The sequence below is a fragment of the Brassica napus genome, chromosome C9 (genome assembly GCF_020379485.1).
Source record: "Brassica napus cultivar Da-Ae chromosome C9, Da-Ae, whole genome shotgun sequence".
NCBI classification, from domain to species: Eukaryota; Viridiplantae; Streptophyta; class Magnoliopsida; order Brassicales; family Brassicaceae; genus Brassica; species Brassica napus.
The window spans coordinates 58520903-58539133 of record NC_063452.1 but is presented as its reverse complement, the minus strand read 5'-3'; the positions used below and the strand labels follow the sequence as shown (position 1 = coordinate 58539133).

General features: G+C 35.0%; 4 protein-coding genes across 6 annotated transcripts; 3 read left to right on the top strand and 1 right to left on the bottom strand.

Moving 5' to 3' along the window:
• Positions 1-1137: 1137 nt before the first annotated feature.
• On the top strand, positions 1138-3197 carry BNAC09G43030D. 2 transcript variants are annotated; one of them, XM_013859433.3, is made up of 2 exons: positions 1138-1396; positions 1807-3197. In XM_013859433.3, the coding sequence occupies exons 1-2, from the start codon at positions 1334-1336 to the stop codon at positions 2908-2910; spliced, it is 1167 nt and encodes a 388-aa protein (XP_013714887.1). In that variant the 5' UTR covers positions 1138-1333; the 3' UTR covers positions 2911-3197. The 2 variants fall into 2 exon arrangements, with proteins under 2 accessions (XP_013714887.1, XP_013714888.1); XM_013859434.3 differs by having other exon boundaries at positions 1141-1396; positions 1810-3197.
• Positions 3198-4226: 1029 nt separating this feature from the next.
• LOC106418106 (probable zinc transporter 12) lies at positions 4227-10347 on the top strand. Its single transcript, XM_013858766.3, has 3 exons — positions 4227-5082; positions 5254-5403; positions 5482-10347. Exons 1-3 carry the CDS (start codon positions 4594-4596, stop codon positions 5788-5790), a joined length of 948 nt encoding a protein of 315 aa, XP_013714220.1. The 5' UTR covers positions 4227-4593; the 3' UTR covers positions 5791-10347.
• LOC106417561 lies at positions 8873-9584 on the bottom strand. Its single transcript, XM_013858344.1, has 3 exons — positions 9435-9584; positions 9085-9358; positions 8873-9006 (listed from the first exon to the last, which is right to left on the bottom strand). The coding sequence occupies exons 1-3, from the start codon at positions 9582-9584 to the stop codon at positions 8873-8875; spliced, it is 558 nt and encodes a 185-aa protein (XP_013713798.1).
• A 2902-nt stretch (positions 10348-13249) lies between the features above and the next one.
• LOC106417924 (metal tolerance protein A2) lies at positions 13250-17702 on the top strand. Of its 2 annotated transcripts, XM_048769188.1 has the most exons (3): positions 13250-14208; positions 14298-14366; positions 16448-17702. In XM_048769188.1, exons 1-3 carry the CDS (start codon positions 14140-14142, stop codon positions 17561-17563), a joined length of 1254 nt encoding a protein of 417 aa, XP_048625145.1. In that variant the 5' UTR covers positions 13250-14139; the 3' UTR covers positions 17564-17702. The 2 variants fall into 2 exon arrangements, with proteins under 2 accessions (XP_048625145.1, XP_013714091.2); XM_013858637.3 differs by lacking the exons at positions 13250-14208; positions 14298-14366 and adding an exon at positions 15051-16340.
• The last annotated feature ends 529 nt before the right edge of the window (positions 17703-18231 follow it).

Below are 18231 nucleotides of genomic sequence, written 5' to 3'. Positions count from 1 at the left end.
TTTCATTTATTTTGAGTTAACAATTTTTGGGGTTGAAAGTTGAAACAAACAAAGATGTAGTGTTAGTTATACTCAAGTTTCAATATATTTGAGAATATATTAGCATCGTTTGAATGGCTTTTAATCAATGTTATATAAATTTGAGTTTGAAAAAGAAAAGAATGCCACTCGGTCTTTACCAAGACAGTACTACTTGGTCACCTCGAACATGTAATATTGACTATCAAGAATTGAGGAGACGAAGACCCAGTTTAAAATTTCAAATTACTATTTATTATTCTTTGACATTGGAAGTTATCATATATATAAAGCCTCTTTGTAGAATGCTATATGAATAACAATTTTCTTTCTAGTTATACATATTCAAAATTAAAGATTCATTACGGGGACCATGTAATATTATTGACTTGCTAGAATAAAAAAGAGAACGATATAATTTTTTTTCTTGATAAATGCCAAGCAGAATTTAATACAAAGTAATTTATCATCAGAAAAGTTCATTTTTATATACATTGGTAGATATTATCAAAACAGGTATTTTATAGCATACTATGAATATAAGTAAAAATATCAGTGTTTTTCTTAAAAAAATTATCACCTCAATAATTATTTACACTGGAATTAGGTATTGATTAAACATTATATGAATAAATTTATTTAGTTTGGTTAAATTATTACCACTGTTAAAAATATATACAGAAATAAAAGATAATTAAACATATTGGAAAAGTACTTTGGATAAGATTGAATTTTATTTTCCCGTAACCTTTGAAATCATATCAATTACCACTCCAGTTTGTAAATACAAATTTTTCGTTTTACAGTTAATCATAAAAATTAATTTTACCAAGAAAAGATTTGTTGACATGTTTGAAATTTTTAGGTCTTAGTCAAAGATTAGATGAGTTGGCAAATGTCATAATAATTGACAGATCAGCACGGAAGAAAAGATAATGACCGTGGGATCAATATCAAAGGCCCGCTTATAGTAACATCAAAGGGATGAAATTATTCGTATATTCTTGTAAAGCTAACAAAATATTCCTATTTAATGATTGTCCATAAAAAATAATAAATCCCAGCAGTTTTGGGAATAATATATAAACCGAAAAGCATCGAACGGCTCAGATTAATATTAAGAACGTTTATTCGGATATATATTTACCCTCCTGAGGCTTGCTTATCTATTTTTCTTTGTTCTTCCTTCTCCTAATTACTTTTGTTGGTTTTAAATTTTTTTATATATTGTTTTGAGTCTCGAGAGAAATTTTTGATTTATCGGGCTTCGATAATCTTATTCGCCTGAGAAAACTCCATTGTGGGTGATAATATCATGTCCGATGGATACTACAGTTCTAAGAAGACGGACGATATCTGCGATGATGTTTGCGGACAGGTTAGAGTTTCTGAGTCTCCGCATTAACGGTTCTGTTCTGTTTTTCCGTTTCCTTGTTTCGCATTAACGAAATCGGGATTCTAATTGGTGGTAATGCGAATTTTCCGATTCTGATTATACATTACATGATGTCATAATAGTTCTTAATCTTATATAATTGTCTTGTCGGAACGATTGGGGTGATATCTATGTTTTGTCTGAAACATATTCGAAGCGAATGTCAAAAGTAAAGTCCTTTCCTTTTTGTCTTCCTTAGGTTTTGTTGTGATCATCGCCAACCATATTGATAATCTGTTTTAGGGCTTGATTCTTTGCGTGATGCAATGATTGTGCTATGTTTGTTATTTTAATTCTTAATTTTCTGATTTTGTGTGAAAAAAATCTGTTTTTTTTTTTTTTTTTTTGATTAGCAGGATGGTTCTAGAGCAGGGAAGGCCTTTTCAAGGGTTAGATGTATACTACGAGGACTCGATTTCAAGACGTACATCTTCTTCTTCACCCTTGTCCCCTTATTCGTCTTTGGAGTCTATCTGCACGGGCAGAAGCTCACATACTTCTTGAGACCGCTCTGGGAATCACCACCTAAGCCATTTCAAACGCTTCCTCATTACTACCACCCAAACGCCTCCATGGAAACGCTCTGCACCCTCCACGGATGGAAACACCGCGAGTCTCCGAGACGAGTCTTCGACGCCGTCCTGTTCAGCAACGAAGTCGACATGCTCACCATCCGCTGGAAAGAGCTCTACCCTTACATCACCCAGTTCGTGATCCTCGAGTCCAACTCCACCTTCACCGGTTTGCCTAAACCGCTGGTTTTCGCCGCCAACCGAGGGGAGTTCGAGTTCGTGGAGCCGAGGCTGACGTACGGGAACATCGGAGGAAGGTTCAAGAGAGGCGAGAACCCTTTCGTGGAAGAAGCTTACCAGAGGATCGCGTTGGACCAGCTCATCAGGCTCGCGGGGATCGAGGAAGACGATCTTCTGATCATGTCTGATGTAGATGAGATCCCCAGCGCTCACACCATCGACCTCCTTAGGTGGTGCGATGGTTACCCGCCGGTTCTTCATCTCCAGCTTAAGAACTACTTGTACTCGTTTGAGTATTTCATCGACAGCAAAAGCTGGAGAGCTTCGGTTCATCGGTACAAGCGGGGGAAGACAAGATACGCTCATTTTCGTCAGGGCGACACGCTTTTGGCAGACGCTGGTTGGCATTGCAGTTTCTGTTTCAGGCGCATCAGCGAGTTTGTATTCAAGATGAAAGCGTACAGTCACACCGACCGTGTTAGATTCTCTCATTATCTGAATCCGGAGAGAATACAAGATGTGATATGCAGAGGAACTGATCTGTTCGACATGTTTCCTGAAGAGTATACCTTCAGGGAGATCATCGCGAAGCTAGGTCCGATCCCGCGGTCTTATTCAGCTGTTCATCTTCCAGGTCATTTGATCGAAAAGGCTGAGAGTTACAAGTACTTGTTACCTGGTAACTGCTTAAGGGAAAGTGGATGATAAGTGTTTGTGCTTATCAGTCTTTGTAGTCGTTAGATCATTTGCGGGGGAAATGGCTTATTATCAGTAGAGGGAGTGTGAGGGTATATATAACCTTGTCTGCTTTTTAATACCGACTTCATGTTCCAATGTGTTCCCATGTTGTGTTGGGAAGTTTTGCTGGAATAGTCTCTCTTTTTTTTCTCCTTACTTCAAAACTCTTTTCATACTCTCATTTTTACCCTTGTACAATTCACTAGTGATTTCTTTACTTTAATTTTGTTATTGATTTGATCTTCTTTTGATCAGCTTGTTGGTTCCTTTTTCTTCCTCGTAATGTCATTGTGCCTGCAAATCCCAACCAGATAACAAATTTAATACCTATTGAGACTGATCCTCTACTTTCCAACATTTTCAAATAGGGATCGATAGCTAGAATCCAACCTGTTTGGATATAGATGGTGAAAATCTTAGACTAATCTTGCTCTAAAATTAGTTCAGAGCGCTACATTAGATAGTATTCACCTCGGTTTCGATTTTGAAAACGCTTGGCGGGTCTCAGCCATGGCGATTATGCCTTGTTCGAAAAAGGCGGTCAAGGCATCCGATTGATATACTGTATGTTGGTAGTTTGAACATGCTAGCACTGTCTCTGATGGCAACTCCGAACTCCGAAGGATTCTGTTCTTCGTCGGTGCCTTTGTAGCTGAGACACTGGCAGTTAAAGCTATAATTAGTGCTGCAGTATCTTCACATGTCAGCAGTCTCCAAGTATTCTCTGAGTCAAAGGCTCTTATTTTGCTCCTGAAGTCACAATAACAAGATGTGGCCTTGAAAAGCATCATGACATCCATCTGTTGGCTCAGTCTTTCACCTCTCTCTCTTTTCTTTTCATTCCCCGTTTAGCAAATGCCCAGGCTGATTCTTTAGCGAAATCAGCTTTGTATTATCTACGTTCATCTATTCTCGAGTAGAGAAAACATAGCTCTTAATATAAGTTATTTTGATCCCAAAAAAAAGTAAGAGGGAAGTATACCAAAAGGGAAAGGAGTACTATTTATTGAAAGCGTTTACACAATTGAACGATTTCATTCGTTGATAGAAAAGTGAAAAGTAGATGGGTTCCACGACATATTATACATCCGTAACGTTTGGAACTTGTTTTTGTTTTTCTTTTTGAATCATTTGTCCGTGAGAGACAGTTCTATTATTCTGTTTGGTTTCGAAGTAATTTTTATTTGTTTTGGTTAGTAAAACCAGTTTTAACAGGAAAAAACTATGTGATAACGGGAGGATTGGTGAACTAGTATGTTCGAACGTGTAGCTAAAAGAGTAATTACAAAAAAGTAATAGTACAAATAATAGTCTGTGAAATAGTATGTTTGAACGTGTAGCTAAAAGAGTAATTACAAAAATAATTGATCTGCATTCAATAAAAAACTGCCATGTCCGGAAAACTGTTAACAACAGCAACAGACTAAGAATAATGTCGTCATACTTCCAAAAACACCTAATCTCAATGTTAAAAAACTAACAGAAATGTATTGGATGTCCACATTGTGTACAGAGATTCACAATTCACATACGGTAAATAAATATTTCAATATCTCTCGAGAAACCTCTCTGTATATCCCAAAAAAAAAACTGTATAAATAAGGGGCGACAGTTGTTCACTTTCACACACAACATTCAAGCAAAGCAAAGATGTATCACACACTCAACTATAAGATCGGAGCTGTCTTCTCAATCTTTCTTGCCGGAGTATTTGGAGTCTGTTTACCTATCTTCGGCCTCAAGTCAGACAGCAAGTTTTTCTTGTTCGTCAAGGCATTTGCAGCCGGAGTAATCTTAGCCACCGGCTTCGTCCATATACTTCCCGATGCCATCGATAGCCTCACAAGTCCGTGTATTGGAGAAAATCCACCGTGGGGAGACTTTCCGGTGACGGAACTCGTAGCCATGGCCGCAGCGATTCTGACCATGTTGACTGAGTCCTTTGCTTCAGGATATTTGAACAGATCTCGGTTGGAGAATGAAGCTAAGGCCTTGCCGGTGAGTATCGGTGGAGATAACGAGGAACAGTCTGATAATACTGTCTCTGCTCCTACTCATGCATCAATTGGCCATTCTCATGGCTTTCTGCTCATTTCCCAAGATGATCACGTTGATCCGAGGAAAAGGATTTTAACTCAGGTAAACAATTTTTTTTATTAATATTTGAAAAGATGATCAATTATGAACAAAAACCCCGTTGCCAAAATCTAACCTTTTCTTCAATATAAAATTCTTGGTAACACGCTTGCTATATTGAGTAGTATTTAATCACAATTTATTTATTCCTCCCCCTCTCCCTTATGTTGTTAGATATTGGAATTGGGGATTGTGGTCCACTCGGTGATCATAGGAATATCTCTAGGAGTTTCTCCGAGTGTAAGCGCAATAAAGCCTCTCGTGGCTGCAATAACTTTTCATCAACTGTTTGAAGGTTTTGGCCTTGGTAGTTGCATCTCTGAGGTAATCTTACAATCTCCTTATATCATCAACTAAAATAAACAAACTTAACAATCGTGAGGCTTCTTTTATTTCTTGCAGGCCAAGTTTAAAGCTTCAAAAACTTGGGTTATGGTCGGCTTCTTCTCGCTCACTACACCACTAGGGATATTAATCGGGATTTGTGTATCCCAAAATTATGACGAGAATAGCCCAGTATCGCTTCTAGTGTCCGGTTTCCTTAATGCCGCTTCCGCTGGCATTCTCATCTATATGGCTTTGGTCGACCTGGCGTCTCCTCTGCTCCTCCACCACGAACGTCAAACAACCACCTTTACGATACAACTACTTTCTAGCGTTTCATTTATTTCGGGTTCAGCTCTTATGTCCCTTCTAGCCATTTGGGCGTGATGAATATGTTGACTTTCTTCATGTATTGGTACGATATTGTGTTATATATTTTAAACATGTGCTTATAAATTGACATATATACTTCCTTTCATTAATTCTTCTTTTCTTATTTCATTACATACCAAGTTTTCCAGAATCAGTTGAACCTAAATAAATGCTACAGTAACTACATGTGTAGCTTCTGCGATAACAACGTTCATCAATATTTTGTTCAAAAAAAAAAAAAACGTTCATCAATATGGGACGATATGCATGTATGATTAGGAAAACTCCAAAAATTTAGAGTCCAAAGACGGTGAATTCTACTCGCTGTATGAGAGAGCCACACGTGTCCGTGTGAGTTTCAGACGCTACGTGGCTAGCGCAGAAGTTGATTGGCTTCCTCAGTTCCTTGTATTGCTAACTAGTGGTACGCCGGGTTCGGATATATAATTTTAAAGGATTTTCTATTTTGGGTATTTGTTCATGGTGTTTCTCTGCAACAGGAAAAGCTTGATCTATTAGTATGATCTAGGTCGGTGATGATGAGATGACGTTCAGTGTTGATGTCGCGTTGTTGTTGTAGTCTTTAAATTGACCGGCTTCGATCAGTATATTAATAATATGTGATTTTTCTTATTGATAAGGGTAGAAGAGAGAAGACCTCTATTATAAGAATAACCTTTAATCTTTAATTACTTGTAAAAAATATTTTTCTTAACGAATTGGGTCATAGCTATGCTTCGCATGAATTTTAATTGAGTTAATTTTATATAATTCATGGCTGAAGTGGCATATTTGTTTTTTACGGAGGATGAACGATAGATATGAAAAACGTTTTGTTATTTTATAATTTTGTATCTTTAAATATGAGATACGTGGTTTTGCATGGGACCGCAACAAAACAAATATGGCCTTCTCATATGCGCATGCATTTTTTTGCCTCTAATCACGTCTGTGAGTAGCCATCTCGTATTGTGTTGGATATCACTCGATATAAGCAAATGGGGTTTAATCAGGTGTCTCCTTCGATTATTTTCATAACTCATGTTTGATCGCTAGGTTATATGGAAAAATGTTTTTTATTCTGGTGTCTAGAATTTTTTGGAAGACTCTCACCTGGCTCTAATTAATATCTAGAAATTCGTTCTCTCAAAAGTAATTTTTTAATTCGAAAGGTAACTATATAAGCCCTGTTTCATTTGGGTTGAGCTATCTATATATTCATTTAATATCTTTTGTCATGTCCTCGGTTTCATGAAGTTAGAATATAGGTTCTTGAATGTTGCTTCTCATTTTCGAATTGGTTAATACGATATATGTGTGGGTTTGTATTTACTATTAAGTCTGAGTAGCATGAACTGAGAAAGTTGTTAATTAAAAAAGGAGTCAACATAATTGAAAAATGCAAACAAAAACTTGAAAAGAAATCGAAAATGGTAGAATCCTTAGATTCCTTACCCGCGCCAATGATTAGCTTACCTGAATGTACGTCAAGGCCATATACTTCTCCTAAATCATTCGAAACACATTAAAATATTCTCTTCCACCTCTATATGCATCTTCTTCTGCCTCTATGATATTTGGGCGAGAACTCTTGCATTGTCCATGGAGTTGAGAAAAGTTTTATTTGACCTCAGTTGAACTTAAAGTGTTGGAATATTATTTTCTACACATCATCTAAACTGCACACCATAATGAGTGAATACTACACAAACACATCAACAATTATTATATAAAACTATGTATTTGTATACTTGTAATTGTTGTTGCAGCATTCTTGTAACCTTCAAATACCACAATAGATTCTCCAAAGAATATGACTTTGTAAGCTAACTCATGTGCACTGATGAAGATGCCCTTGAGGTGCCACGTTCTTCTGAAAGGTGTATTCCAAAAATTTAGTTAAATTTATCGATTTTTGGTTGGCAAGGACAGGAGCAAATGAACTTTAACAGCTAACACAGACAGCAACTAATGATATTAACAGCTAAATATTATTACGTGTTGTCCAAGAGTGTAACTTCTCATGATAAGTTTGCAATTGAATTCATACTAACACAGACAGTCTGAGGCTCTGAGCCATATATAATCTAAACTCGAACTCAAGATCAACGAAGTACTGATGAATACAAAAACTAAATTATAGTCTACATCCTCAAAAGTAACATTATTTTTCTCAAGGCTGTCAGCCATAACATCGAAACTTCTTTGTCTGCGGTAGAACACATGGAAACGCATTAAATCGTTTTTATCTTGTCAAAATACTTAAACAAAAACAAATGCAAAGAAGACACAGTGGTCCTGAAGTTTCTTTCTGCAGTTTGACTGCACTGATACCCGGACATCGCAGCTGGCTTAGGGTCAGTTCGTAATTGGACTGATCTCCTTAGATGCTTCCTGTAACGAACAGAGTAGATTTGTGGATGCTATCTATTTGTAATTGGTTAGAACTTTTGTCATTAGATTAGGGTAGTTTGGACTTACGTGGTCTGAGATCAGCGAAAATCTCTTTATACACAATATTTGTGACAACATCTCTTCTAGTTGCACCCTCAGTATCATCAAGAATTTTTAGACCCTCCGGTGATGTTGCTCGGGAGAGAGCAACATACAGTTGACTGTGACTTAAAACAGGCCTTGAAAGATAGAGTGCTACCTGCTTCAGGCTCTGACCTTGGCTCTTATTTATAGTCATTGAATAACACAGCTTGATTGGGTACTGCCTTCTGCGGAATGTGAAAGGATGGATAGTGTCCAACATGAGTACCCGTTAGAAGTTCAGCCTCAAGAACTCTGTGCGAAAATGAACGAATTTGTTAACTAATTTTAAGGCAAATTCAATAAAAAAACACATGCAGTTACGTGTTCCTTTGCTTAGAAAAACTTGGCTTTATGTTCTAAAAAACTCTGCAAATCTTTATTCCTCACAACATAATCGCAGCAGTCATGACATGGACAACACATGCGAAAAGTGCTACTACTATAACAAAATGAACGAATTTGTTGACTATATTCAAAGGCAAATTTAATAAAAAACACATGCAGTTACGTGTTTCTTTGCTTAGAAAAACTTTGCTTTATGTTTTAAAATATGAAACAATCAAATTAAACCCCAGAAACGGAATATAGAGGGTGGTCGACACCTTTCAAGTCGCAAGGTTAGCATTACGCGATGAGCCCCCGGGATACGATCGGTAATTGTGCTCCTAATTGCACAAAGCTCCCCCATTACGTCTGTAATACAAATAAACACAAATGCTCAGACAGTTCAATTATCAATTATATTAAAAGCAGAAATAAACAAAGTCATACCAGGAAGCTGATTGCCAGTGTTTGCTAGCTCAATTATCTGGTCGTACTGTCGGAAACGGAAGTGTTCGGTCGGTATGATCCTATCAGTTGCTGGTAGCTTCTCAAAATCAGACTCAGCATTGAAACGGACAGAGACAGGAGCATCAGACAACCGGTACTTGGGACTGCTACGCGTGACATCAAATCCGCTAAGAGTGTAGACAGAGCCTTCGCTGAGACGATTTTTGAACCGAAGCTGGCGAGACGCAGGGATTGAACCGTGGACCACCGTAGACTGAAAGACAGATCAAGACAAGATATTAATAAAGAAGCTACATAGAGAGGAATCAGTAAAAGACGGCGGTGCTTACGTTCTCATCGATAAGCAACATGTCAACGCTAATAAGCTCTCCGCCCTTGTTGACATTCTTGGCCTCCCAGAACCTCAGCAGGCGGACCTCCGCGGTGTTTGAGCAACGGCCGGCTCTCAAGTTCTGTAGAAGCGTGTACGAATTCGCCATCGAGATCGGTTGATACGAAAGTGCTTGCCTCGAAATTTCGATTTGCTTCTGAAAATCGCTTTGGAAAAACTGATCATCGCAGGAATGATGAGTACCGTATTTATAGCTAGAGCTGAAACCAGTTACAGGGATAGGCGAAGAGGTTTCTTGATGGCTTCAAATGAAATAAGTGGAGGAAAAACGTGGAGAACGAAGTTAAGAACGCAATTATGGAGATCTGAGGCGTTATGTATATGGGAACGGCGATCTAAGTCTAACGCTGGCTTCGCTGGTGTGTTCGAGCCGACAGAAGAAAATGAGAGAAACCCTAAATCACTTGTGGGTTGAGACAGACTGGACTCCACTATGGGCTTCATGCTCAAATATCAGACAGCCCAGTTCACACTCTTCATAATCAGACAGTCCAGTCCACAATCTCCATATCAGACGACTTAAGAAACAAAAGCACGTAAAAAAACACGGCACAAATCAGATGTCGACACGTGTCGAGATTTGCCCTCCCTGTTTGTTTTATTGTATAAGATTATCGATTTGATAATGGACCATTACATTGGACTCAAAAGCGAAAAGTTATAACAGCACAAGTATTATACGTCGGCCCATTATCTTTACAACTAATTCACACATTTTATCCGGAACCAACCCGAAACTATATGTTCAAGTGACGCCACGCATACTACAGAATCTCTCAAGTATTTTTGTACTCGACCAACGGGTCTCTGTTCAGATTTGGATTCTATCTGAAATATATTTTGATATTCTAATATTTGTAAGTATTTTCAGTTTCAAGTATTTTCTATTCGAATATATTTTCATGTCCTTTTCGGGTTTTAAATCTTTGAAACAATTCTGATCCAATATATAATCAAAATTTACTGAATCACTCCAAATCTGATTGTTATTGAGTCAAAACCAAACCAAAAATTACAATTACCTATACAAATCCAAATATTTAAATACTATAATTTTCGGAACAATGCTATTGTTCCGGGATATCTCTATAATATTATTCGAGAAGTCAGTTCTCTGACGATGATTGATTACACTGATACCCCTTAATGAATTAAAAATATTACATGCAAAATACTATTATTAATTTTTTATTTCGTTTCCTTTTTAAAATTTTTCAAAAAACATATAATAAAAAGGCATTTTTTTATAAAGTTAAAAAAAATGAATTGAAAAACAAAAATATATGTATATATATTATGATTTCATAAAAAAGGAAAAGTTCACAAAATAGTAATATTACATTTAAAAAATATTTTTAAATAACATAAAATATAATTTTGAAGTAATAAAATACTTTCTTTATATCTATACTTTCTTAGATGAAAATTATAAATTTGTATATAATGTTACTAGAAAAAGAAATATTATTTATTTTAAAATATAATTTTAAACAATACAAAAAAATTCAAAATAATAGAAATATTTTTATATATCTATCTATTTTCTTCTATGATTACATAAAATAATAAAGTAACATAAACTGATATATGTTTAATTTACTAAAAATAGTTTATAATTAGTATTATTGATTTTTTTTTTTATTTTTTATATATTTAGTTGACTATAATATCTTTCAATTACAACAAAAAATATTGATAAATTATATTTTACTTATATAATATTATTTTTAAATACAATCACAATTTTGTTTACTGCTTATTTTTAAGAGTTATTAGAAAAAGCTAAAATAAATTTTAAAAATAACCATCGTTTGATCAAATAGTTACACAATAGTTTAATGAGGTAGATATATTATATTTTATCATTATTAAAGTTATTTGCTTTCTTAATATTAAATTTGATTTTAAATTTTATGTTTATGTATTTGTGGAACTTAATAGAACCATAATCAAAATACCAAAGCAAATCTGAATTCTCATTTTTAAGATTATTTAATTAAATTTCAGTTTCCATTCAATAAATCAAAGACATAAAATTATTTACAATTCATAAAATATTTTAATTATTGTAAATATTGATATGTGTTCATGAACTTCCAAAAATGTATCAACTACTTATACATGTAACTTCCTATTGATCATTGATTTATTTTTCTAATATTTTTTTAAAAAAACATCAACATATAATTTGATAAATATTATGAAAATACATGGAAATTTCAACGATAAACAAAATCGATTTGATTTGACTTAATTATAATAAAAATAATTATACTTCATTTTGAATTTAAAAGAATATATGTAACTCAATATACTCACAACATGAGTGTCTCGACTAATCCAACTTATATCTAAAATCATAGATTTAACTACAATAAGAATATATAATTTTATACGAATAGTAATTCATTTTATAAATATAAATCATAGGACAACTCAAAACAAATTTAAAATCAAAATAAAATATTAACCAACTGTTATAATTTAGTTTTTAGTAAAATTTATATATATACATGAGACTTTAGAATATTATCATTATAAGCCCAATATATCTTAAATTATATACAATCTTCATAAAGTATATTTACATTTCTAAGACAACAATCACCTAAATGCAAATAAGAAATTAATCAAAATTTTAATAGTTAGAATAAAAAATATTACAGTTGAATTCAGAGATGCAATCCAATTTATCCAAATGATAACTAAATCGATTGTAAAAACAACAAAACCGGTTGGATATAACATATATAAAATCATATGTATAATTAAAATAATATAATATTATTATTATAAATGATGCATACAAATTATAAATTAATTTAAAATTAAAAGTAAATAGCAATCGATTATTATAGTATATTTACTTTAGAAATATTTATATCCGTGCATGTGCACGGGAAAATCAATATCTATAGTCTATACAAGTCCGAAAATCACAATTTACTTGCTCAGTTTGAATTTTTTGGTTATAGGGTACAATTTCTCTTAATAATAATACTAGTCCCACAATATACTTATACTCTCTTTGGATCCTTAGGTTTGTTGTCCTGTTACTTATTGTTCTTTTATTTGATCAAATACGAAGTTTTCCAGAATCAGTTTAACCTAAATGCTACAGTTTTTGGAACAGACTATGTAACTTCTATTAACAATATCCATCAGTTTAAGCTCAGAAAGAAAACAATATTCATCAGTATGGGACGATATGCATGCATGATTAGGAAAAATCCAAAATTTAGTCCAATGGGATTCCAACTTTCGCGTCAAGAGGGTGAAGACTACTCGCTGTAGGAGAGGCACACGTCTCAAGTGACTTTAAGACGCTACGTAGCTCGCGTAGAAGTAGATTGGTTTCCACGTATTGCCAAATGTCTTTAATAGTGAGCCAATACATTAGACTCAAACGCTAAAAGTCATAATCAGCTTAAGCATTCTAGTTCAGCCCTAGGCTTGGGCAGTTTAACCTGGACCCGAAAACTGTAACCGAAATCGATCCAAAAATACCATATCCGAAGCCGAATAAAATATTTACAAGTACCTTTTTGGTCCAATTTTTTTACCAGATGAACCAGAACCGAAAGAAATCGACTCGAATAGATCCATACTCGAAAAGAACTGATCCGAATAGACCCGTCCCAAGAAGAACCGATTTGTACCCGACTTAAAAATATGTATATCCAAAATTATGTTTTTTTGTGTTCTCTTTTCTATATACTATTTTGTGATTTAGTTGAAATATCTTTGTTAACAATATTTGTATTATTTTGTAACATTTTTAAGTAATATGAAAATCTGAAATGTAAAATTTAGAGTTTAAAAATGTTTTATTTTAATTATTAATAGGTTAATTTAACTTATTTTTTAAAATTTTAGATATATATATGACAAATATCAACTAAATGTGATAGAGTTTGAGAGTGTTATGTCCCTTTCAGATCCTAAATATCTGAATCCGTTATAGACCCAAAAGTTATGAGTATTTTATAGATATTTTAGTTATACATCCGGACCGACCCAGACCCGATAATAACTATTCCGAACCGAAAATTTACAAATATCCACTGGATCTAAATGTTTACTACCAGAGAGATCCGGATCCGGATTCCGAAAGAACCGATCCGAACCCGACCCGAAAACCTGAACGCCCAGACCTTATTCACCCCAGTACCTCTCATCCAAAGAGACACACGAATATTGTTCCGAACATTATCCAGTCCATTACCTCTCATCCAAAGAGACACACGGATATTGTTCCGAACATTATCCAAAACCCGAAATCATGATTTGGTGCACACTTTATATTTTAACTAAAAAATATCTTGTGGTGTGTGGACAAGAGTTAATGAGATGAAACATAAAAAACATCATAGCAAGTTTAGGTTATTTTACTTTTCACTTTGTAACGCTAACGCATACTTCTATAATACAAAACTTTGGATACTTGTACTTCTGATTTGAGTGATCCCGAGTAGTCCAAAAAATGATAGTCCCACAATATGTATACTCTTGTTTGGACTGTTTTTTTACTCTGTGATATCACATGTTAACTTTTATACTAATCATAATAAAAAAAATACATCCCACATTATTCATTTTGAATATTTACAACTGATAAGCGTGCAAACCGCAACGTGGACATTATGAGGGAGTACTGCAGGGAACAGAACATCAAATATTTCTATGATATCACAGACCGCAGAGATTTCAAAGTATGGTAGTTTTGAAAATTTCCATGGAGTGAAAACTGTGAATTCCTATCTTGCTTGCATGTGAATAAAGTTTCATTTCTCATCTGTAGGCTAATCCGGACTACAAAGGTGTTTGCCATGTTGCGCTTGCACAAAAAGGTCATTGCAGGCCATGGGAGGTAACAATCTCTCTCGCTGGATATGATTGGCTTTGTTTGGTTTGGTTCGGTTCTATTGTTGTTGCTGTTACGATTAAGAAAAGTTCATTTTTTTTAAGAAACTCAAATTAAGAAACTACCATTGTAGCTCAAAAATTAGGTGATTCTTAACTAAGGTCTTTAACTAAAATTTATTAATTAAATAGTCATTAAAATGTATTTAAGAAACCTTATGGGTTTCTAGGGATAATCAGGGCCGGTCCTGAAAGTTTGGAGGCCCAAGACCATTTAATAAAGACTTCAAAAATTTGGGGGTCTAAAAATTTTTTTTTTACAAATTGGGGGCCTATTTACATATAAAGATTTTCAAAAATTTTGGGGTCCAAGGCGAATGTTTCATTGGGCTTGGCCCAGGGCCGGCCCTGGGGATAATCATGCTCTGATATATACACATATATATGCTCTAATTCAGAGATACATTTTGCCCAGACCCGAAGCCCTAACAAAAACCAATCCAAAAATTATACAAATTCAGTTCATGGTATGAACCTACACAAAAAAATATGTTGGGTATTCTTTTGCACATTTTAAGTTTCAAGTACGGCTTTTCAAATTAGTTTCATGTTTAAGATACAAATTTTGATTTTTGAATATATATATATATATATATATATTCGTAATTACTTTCTGATTAGTTTTGGATTTTCAAGTGTGTTTTTATTCAGATACATATAGTTTATGTACTTCACATCTTTTTGGTCCTACGTATCAAAACCAATTTGAATCCGGAGCACATTCGAAATTTATCGGTTATTTATTAGTAGTTGCTGTAGGTGCTATCCACAGTCCTATTTATTTCTACAACATCAAATTCAGAGCAATCAAGCTTTAAATTTTTTTTTGAAATCACAGCTTTTGAAAGAACTTACAGCTGTGCAAGTGCTCTGTAGAGCCAAATATTCAAAACAATTGTTTAGTGCTTTCCATAAATTTCTACAGCAATAAAATTTAAAACCACAGAAAAAAATTTACAGATTTTTTTTTACAGCAAAAATTTTAAACCTACAGCCATTACCAATCGGGCCCTATAAATATTTAGTTATACGATCCGAACAAACCAAAATTCTGTTGAAACTGATCCAAAATTAAACAGAAAATTGAGATACCTATATGTTCGAATATTATCCAAAGACCTGAAATCATGATTTGGTGCACACTTTTAATAAAAAAAATATCTTGTGGTGTCTGCACAGTGTTAATGAGATGAAGCATAAAAAAAGACATCATACTGAGCTTAGGTTGTTTACTTAGGATACTTGTACATTTGCTTCGAGTACCAAGTAGTCATAATGAGATAGTCCCCTCAATATTTATACTCATGTTTGGATAGGATTTTTTTACTCGGTAAATTTTTATACTTTATAACCAATGATAATAAAATGTGGAAGCCCCCTTAGTCTAATAGTTTGACTAAGGGTTCATTAGTACTTAAACAACAGAAAGTCTGAGTTTCGAATCCTAGCAAAGGCGAATTATGCAGATTTATGGAGAAAAGCATATAGGAGATCTCCGGCATGGCGCAAGTACATTCTATAGAATTGTCTTGTAATATTTATCATAGTTTGTAATAGCATAAATAACAATCTAAAAAAAAAAAATCGTAATAAAAATAAGACATCCCACACTATTAATTGATTTCTTCTTGCTTTTCACTTAAAACAAATTAACTTTTTTACATGCTATTAAATTACCCCAGACGTAACTTTTTTTCTTTTGGAAAGAAATTGGGCAAAAGTAAATAGTTCAAATCCAAAAAAGTTAATCACGAGTTAGTTTCCTTTCTTTTTCTCTAGTCAAATATTCTAGGATTTTGTATATATAATCATGGAAGGAGAGACGAGTAGCATTGTGGAAGTTCCTAGTTCTCTCTTCATCAGTGTAGTTTTTCTTCTTGCTGATTTTTTTTGCACATCTATCTCGCTCTCTCTCTCAAAGGTAGGTTGGATGCGTATTTTATTTCAGAGTCAATAGTTTGTCTAATTCTGCTAAACTACATATACGTTTCGTTGCGTTTATACTTTTTTTTTCCTTCCTCTGTTTAGATGGAAGTTCAAAGGCAACTTGACTATGAGGAAAGCCATCACGACCACGTGGTTCAGATTTCATCAGTCGAGGCAAGCTTGGTGAAGGCAGCCAAGAAGACATGTGGAGAAACACCTTGCTTGTTCTTTGATGCCAATTCATTATCAAGGGAGGCTGGGGACCGTAAAGCAGCGATGAAAAAACTGTTGGTGGCGGTTGCGCTATGTAGTCTCTTTATCGTCGTTGAAGTGATCGGAGGCATTAAGGCCAACAGCCTAGCTATTCTCACTGATGCTGCTCATCTTTTCGTGGATGTAACAGCTTTTGGAATTTCCTTGTTCTCACTTTGGGCTTCAGGATGGGAGGCAACCCCACGCAAGTCTTATGGATTCTTCAGAATCGAGGTCCTTGGTGCCCTTGTATCGGTCCAGATGATTTGGCTTCTTGCTGGATTCTTAGTATACGAAGCTATCGCAAGACTTCACAACGGCGGTGGCGAAGTTCAGGGCTCTCTCATGTTTGGTATCTCTGCATTTGGTCTCATGGTGAACCTTGCAATGGCTTTTCTGTTAGGGCACAGCCACGGTGGTCACAGTCACGGTCATGGCCACGACCATGAAAATCAACACGATCACCACCACCACCCACAACTATCTGAAGCCTTGCTCGAGGAAAATGGCACTAGGAGTGAGAAGAAGCGGAATCTAAACTTGGAAGGAGCTTATCTTCATGCTTTGGGAGATTTAATCCAGAGCGTGGGGGTGATGCTAGGAGGGGCAGTGATTTGGTACAAACCTGAGTGGAAGATCATTGATCTCATATGCACCCTTCTCTTTTCAGTGATTGTGTTGGGGACAACGTTAGGCATGTCTAGGAACATTCTAGATGTTTTAATGGAGTCAACCCCACAAGAGATAGACGCGGACAAGCTTGAAAAGGGAGTATGCGAGATGGAAGAAGTAGTGGACGTCCATGAGATGCACATTTGGTCCATCACTCCTGATAAAATTACACTGGTGTGTCATGTGAAGGTCAGACCAGAGGCGGATGGAGATATGGTTCTGGACAAGGTGATTGACTACATCAAGACCGAATACAACATCAGTCACGTCACCATTCAGATTGAACGCCAGTAATGCTTTTGAGGGGGTGTGTTTGTGCTGTATGAATTTAGACCTTTATTCTGTCTGCATTTTACTTAATAAATATTAGGCTCCTGTTTTTCTATCAACAACCGTTCTCTCTAATAAATAAATAAAATTATAGTTCTAGAAACCATGATACCACCAACAAACATATGGTGTTATTGAACAAAGTATATTTGCACTTAATGTGACAAACCAAACCTTCTTGGGTTAATGACACACAAAGAAATTGAGTCCAAAAAATTATCACTAGACTGGTCACGTTACGGAACTTGCAAAATCATCAAATATATATACAAAAAAAAAAATCCTAATTAGTAAAAAGTTGGTTCCTGGACATGTGTTTAATTTGTCAAACGGTGTTAAATTGCCAAATCATCAAATTTACGCAAAACAATAACTCTCTTTCCATACACCACTCAGCTACTTAAATAATAATCTCTAATTTAAACTGTAAAGCAGAAGAAAATATAACCATTGATTCTTGTCTTGCCCCAAGATCAAACGCCTAGCTAGCTAAACATCGCGATCACGGAAGCGAGAAGGAGAATGAACAACGTGAGTGGAAGACAACTTGCCCATATCCCGGGGCTACAAGTGTGATGGTAGAGAGAGCATGGACAATTTGTACAACCAAATGAGTCACCTTGTTTAAAGTT